Source organism: Bufo bufo, chromosome 2, assembly GCF_905171765.1.
Source record: "Bufo bufo chromosome 2, aBufBuf1.1, whole genome shotgun sequence".
In the NCBI taxonomy this organism is placed as follows: Eukaryota; Metazoa; Chordata; class Amphibia; order Anura; family Bufonidae; genus Bufo; species Bufo bufo.
In genome coordinates, this window is record NC_053390.1 from 766,155,440 (window position 1) to 766,161,439 (window position 6,000).

Genomic DNA, 6,000 nt, shown 5'->3' on the forward strand with positions numbered 1-6,000 from the left:
AACAACCAATTTTTTGGTCACCTTGCCCCATAAAGTGTTATAATGAATGATCAAAAAATCATATGTACCCAAAAATAGTACTAATAAAACTGGCACCTTATCCCCTAGTTTCCAAAATGGGGTCACTTCTTGGGAATTTCTACTGTAAGGGTGCATCAGGGGGCTTCAAATGGGACATGGCATCTAAAAACCATGTGGAGTTCCTTTTCTTCTGCGCCCTGCCGTGTGCCCATACAGCAGTTTATGACCACATGTGGGGTGTTTCTGTAAACCGCAGAATCTGGGTAATAAATATTGAGCTTTGTTTGGCTGTTAACCATCGATGTGTTAAAGAAAAAAATTGATTAAAATGGAAAATCTGCCAAAAAAGTGAAATTTAAAAATTTGATCTCCATTTTCCTTTAATTCTTGTGGAACGCCTAAAGGGTTAACAAAGTTTGTAAAATCGGTTTTGAATACCTTGAGGGGTGTAGTTTCTACAATGGGGTCATTTATGGGGATATCCACTATGTAGGCCCCACAAAGTGACTTCAGACCTGAACTGGTCCTTATAAAGTGGATTTTGGCAATTTTCTTAAAAATTTGAAGAATTCCTTCTAAACTTCTAAGCCTTCTAACGTCCTAAAAAAATAAAATGACATTTCCAAAATGATGCCAACATAAAGTAGACATATGGGGAATGTTAAATAATAAATATTTTATGAGGTATCACTTTCTGTTTTAAAAGCAGAGAAATTGAAATTTAGAAAATTGCGAATTTTTCAAATTTTTGGGTAAATTTGGGATTTTTTCATAAATAAAGGTGAAATATTTTGACTCAAATTTATGACTATCATGAAGTACAATGTGTCACGAGAAAACAATCTCTGAATGACTTGGATAAATGAAGGCGTTCCAAAGTTATTACCACATAAAGTGACATATGTCAGTTTTGCAAAATTTGGCCTGGTCAGGAAGGGGGCAAAGGGCCCAGATGGGAAGTGGTTAAATAGAGGTTGAAAAATAATTCATGAATAAGGCCTCATGCACACAGCAGTTGTGCAATTGCGGTCCCCAATGCACGTGCAACGTCCATGCGGCAGCCGGGATGGATCGAGACCCATTCAACTTGAATGGGTTCGTGATCCGTCCGCACCGCAAAAAATTAAAACACAGCAGAAGCCTGGCACTGACTGAGGCCGACCTCTCGCTGTAACGGCCAGTATCAGAATTAACGCTAATGCCATCCGCTTATCTTCTAGATGCCGTAGCCCATAACAACAACAGCATTTAGGCACCTAGAATGATAGGGCTTCCTGTAGTCATTGGCCATGGTAACAAGGGACCTAGTGAAGGCACCCAGGACTGCCATGGGACACAGCCTAACAGACGGTATGTCACTGGTACAGTGATAGGCTATAATGCAGTGGTATACAAGGTATACCAGTGCATCAGAAAAACAATGTTGGCTACTGACAGTATAAAACAAAATTTAAAGGTAAATAAAGTTTATTTATAAAGAAAAGTAAATTTTTGGGGGAAAAGTGATAAAATTCACACACGCACAATATCACACTGTGTTTGCTGCAACTTATACAATAAAGATTACAATATAGATAACATGTTATTAAAACCACTCTGCAAAAATAATTAAAAATTTAAAAAATTAAAAATATATGGAAAAAAAATTGTATTGCTGTGTGCAGTAGTTAGATCAATGTTGTTAGGTGGCTCATTTTGTGTGGAGAAAGTTGTACTTGAATCATGCTAATTTGGAGTGTGAATGAAGTTTTGATCACTTTTTATTTAACTTTTGGGGGTGGTGAAATGACAAAAAAAGGTGAATCTGCTGTTTTGATTTTTTTTTTTTCTGTTATGCTGTTTGTCGTGTAGGATAAATATTTTAATATTTTAATAGTATGGTTATTTTTGGATGTTACAATGCCCATGATATTTTTTTTTGTTCATTTATTATTATTTTTTTGTAAAAAATTGGGGGTGATTTTTTTTAACACAGAAATGAGATAATAATGCACTTAGTAAAGTAGATGCAAGCATTATATATGGACAAAGTCCTCGCTCTGATTTGATAATATCTGAGACACTTAGTCAATATATTTTGATCAAAACACATCTAAGCCCGCCTACCAAGCGCCAAGGTGGTCTCAGGTCAGATGTTTTTATCTTAGTTTTTTCTGTGGAATTTTTTTGTCTATGTAGTATTTGCTTGAGGGAGTGGCACCTTCAAGTGTGAATGCACACCTTTTTTTATCTTGGGAGTAGCATTCCTCTGCACTTTTGCCTTTCCTATCCAATAGAGCGCCTTGATTAGGTGGTACATATGGGTGTGCTTTCTCCTCCTCCCATTGGTTGCTTCATGCACATGAAGGTGACTAGGAGCAGCACACCATATGTGTGGCGTCTGCGCTCCTGAACATAGAAGCCCAATGGCTTAGGTAGGTTTAGCGTAGGACCCGCCTGACCTGAGACCACCTTGGCGCTTGGTAGGCGGGCTTAGATGTGTTTTGATCAAAATATATTGACTAAGTGTCTCAGATATTATCATATCAGAGTGAGGACTTTGTCCATATATAATGCTTGCATCTACTTTACTAAGTGCATTATTATCTAATTTCTGTGGTTTTCCTCAATAATATGGCCAGGGACATCCGCACATTTGTATATCATATCATGCAGGATGTTTTTATCTTAGTATTTTCTGTGGAATTTTTTTGTCTATGATTTTTTTTTACGTTTTTTAATCGCTCCACTAACTGGACCCAAATTCATAATTCCTGCCACTACAAATTTTTAACAAATTCTACGTCACTGTGCAGTGCAACAGAATTTTAACCCATGTGGATCCTTGCGGTCTGGGATCCCTCCATACTATGAACTTAATGGTATTTTGCTTTCAAAATGTATTAAGTTTAAAACCAGATGGGCCAATCAGGGTGGATGGATCAAACATGGCCGCTGGATTATTGCCATAAGGGACAGGAGCTTGAAAACTAGCTGCCATACAACATGGACGTGGACATTAGTGCCAGGTGTCTGCTCTTTTAAAACAGCAGCCATGGTGCCCGCTGCACTTGCTAAGGGGCACAGTTTTTAAATGCCTGGCCGCCGACATAAATATACTGTCAGCGGTCGGGAAAGGGTTAACTTCCAAGCCTTCACTGAGAGGCCTGGGTATACCAGATTTATAGCGATTCATGACAAATTAATGCATTAGGATTTGAATTACTTGTCGAAGTTCGGTGAATCGGCCGAATCAAATTTTTCAAAACTCTAGGTAATTTTCATCTCTAGGTATGATTGCTGGGACCTGTTGGATAGGTGATAAATATAATTCTACATGCAACATATTGGATAATATTTTTGTGATTAAGCTTCCCGGACACAGACAGCCTAGCACTGCAGCATTTTAATCATGAACTAGCTGAAGGACCCGGCTTTGCTCGGGTATACTTAATCTATTTCATTTAATGTTTGTGTGTGTCGTTAAAAGATATCAACACTATCCACTATAACAGTGACATCTACTGCACCCTGCCTCCAAAACAGTGACCTTCACAGCCCTCCACCCCTTAAGACTGACCCCCCCCCCCCCCACAGTGCCCCGTCCCTTAAAATTGGACCTCCACAGCAGCCCCACCCCCTAACTTTGACCTTTATAGCTGCCTTCCCCTTTAACAGTGACTTTCACAGCATACCACCCACTTGACAGTGACCTCCACAGGGGCCCGTCCCCTTAACAGTGGCCTTTACTGGATCGGGGGCATGTCCTTTTGAACAGCTTACTCTCAGACAGCAGCACTCTACTGAGTGTAAGCTGCAAGGAGAAAGTCACCGTCCCTCCCACCCCTGCAGCTGACAGAAGTTGATTTTTACCTTAATTTTTTCAATCCCTGTCGGTTCAGGAGTGGAGGGGCGTGGCCTAATCAGATTGAGGCGTGGCTTAGCAGGACCTAGAAGTTGATTTTTAACTTCATTTTTTCAATCTCAGTCGTCTGAGGAGTGGGCGTGGCCTAACTGGATTGTGGGCGTGTCCTTTTGAACAGTGTGAGCTGCAGAGAGAAAGTCACCCTCCTTCCCATCCCTACAGCTGACAGAAGTAGATTTTTACCTTGATTTTTTCAATCCCCATCGGCTCAGGAGTAGGAGAGGGCGTGGCCTAACCAGATCTGGGCGTGGATTATCGGGACCTGGAAGTTGATTTTTAACTTTATTTTTCATTCTCAGTCGGCTGAGGAGTGGGAGGGGGCGTGGCCTAACCAGATCGGGGACTTGTCCTTTTGAACAGCTCACTCTAAGATAGCAGCACCGTGCTGTCTGAGTGTAAGCTGCAGGGAGAAAGTCACCCTCCCTCCCACCCCTGCAGCTGACAGAAGTTGATTTTTACCTTCATCTTTTCAATCCCCGTCAGTTCAGGTGTGGGAGGGGGAGTGGTCTAACCAGATCAGGGGCGTGGCTTAGTGGGACCTGGGGCAGAGTTTTAAGTCTTTTAAGGGTGGACACATTGTGGTAGGGGGCGTGTCTGGGCTACTTCCTGCAAGAGTGACGCCCCTCTGGGCTCCTTACTGGCTCATTTGCATACCAAACTGGATTTTCAGAGGATAAAAACATCTATTGCTGGAACAAAGGCACATTCTTGAAATAAGGTACTAAGTGCTATTAGGCCATGGCTTTACTTCAATAGCAATTATCCTGGTGACAGATTTCCTTTAAAGCTCTCCTACAGCAGTGAAGATAAATGGCTGGGTTGTTATGGAAACCTAGAGTAAAACTGTGTATGTGGAGGCTGGAGGACCTGCGAGCTTCTATTGGCTGATAAGGGTCATGTGTCATGTGACCAGGCTTCTATTGGCTAATGCATTTTTTGGGAATATCTCAGGAACGGTACGTCCTATAGAGCTGAGACCTGGTCTAAAACTCCCGGACACCTGATGCGCCTGTGTGCCAAATTTCGTGATTGTAAATGCGATGGTACGGATTCCTTTAGCGAACATAAACACACACACATTCACTCAGCTTTATATATTAGATAATCACATATTGCTATTTTTGTTTGTTTTTAATACAGAGATTTTTAACATGGGTGCAATAAATATTTCAATGTAGTATTGTTATGTTTACAATGACATATCACATTGTTAGTATAAATATTAAATGCAGTCATATTTTTCTTACCTGAAATCATAGGCTGTTGGATAATCTCTTCAGTACTATCCACTTGGTCAACTGAAATATTTTTTACTGTTGTAGACTTTGAAAAGTGGAATTCTAGCCTTTCCTTGAAATGATTTATTTTTTCTCTATCGATAATATAAGGAGATACACACTGAATAAAAAGATTTCCTTGCAAGTCTGTGTCCAATGGTTTTAACAATTTGATCTGTTGTGTTTTCATTCCAGTTTCTTTGTACACTTTATGCAAAATAATGACAAGAGTTTTTTCTTGAAGTCTAAAGAGCACCCGTATTGAAGTTTCAGCTTTGATGATAGGACAAATAAGATTTCCATCTGTGCGGATAAATGCATCACACAGCCGTAACCAGACACACTGAGTAGATTCCTCTTGAATCTTCTGTCTTTTAGAAGGAGTAGCCATAATAAATCAGGAAATTAACTGTTCTATGTTCTCCTTATGTCCACTAAGAGATTTTTGTCCGATTCTGTAGATTTTGCAGTTTATTGTAAACGTCCTTCTCAATGCTGCAGAGAGAGTCAAAAGAGAACAGGAACCTTATGATAATAACAATAGTACACAGCCTGCAATTACATAGGAGGCGTGCCAAAACAAAAGCCAGATGAGGCCGTGTTTCAGAAACGAAACTTAACTGGCTTTCCAAAAAAAAACATTACTAAGTCTAAGAGTACACACACAGAACACTTGACACACACATCATTTAGTGGCAGTTCTTTCAATATTTTATGGTGTTTTAAGTGTTTTTTGGCAGCTAGAATGCTATGGCCAGATGTTTATTGTCTATATAAAATATAGCAATTTCTGAATAT

At 40.0% G+C, this 6,000-nt stretch overlaps 1 protein-coding gene across 3 annotated transcripts in view; it reads right to left on the minus strand.

Annotated features, from left to right (window-relative positions):
- Positions 1–5,747, minus strand: part of LOC120990315 — a 459,898-nt gene extending 454,151 nt beyond the window's left edge. For all 3 annotated transcript variants that reach the window (XM_040419046.1, XM_040419047.1, XM_040419045.1), the window contains exon 1: positions 5,173–5,747. In XM_040419046.1, coding sequence (XP_040274980.1) covers positions 5,173–5,593 — 421 coding nt within the window. In that variant the 5' untranslated portion in view covers positions 5,594–5,747. The remainder of the gene's footprint in view (positions 1–5,172) is intronic.
- Between the last annotated feature and the right edge of the window lie 253 nt (positions 5,748–6,000).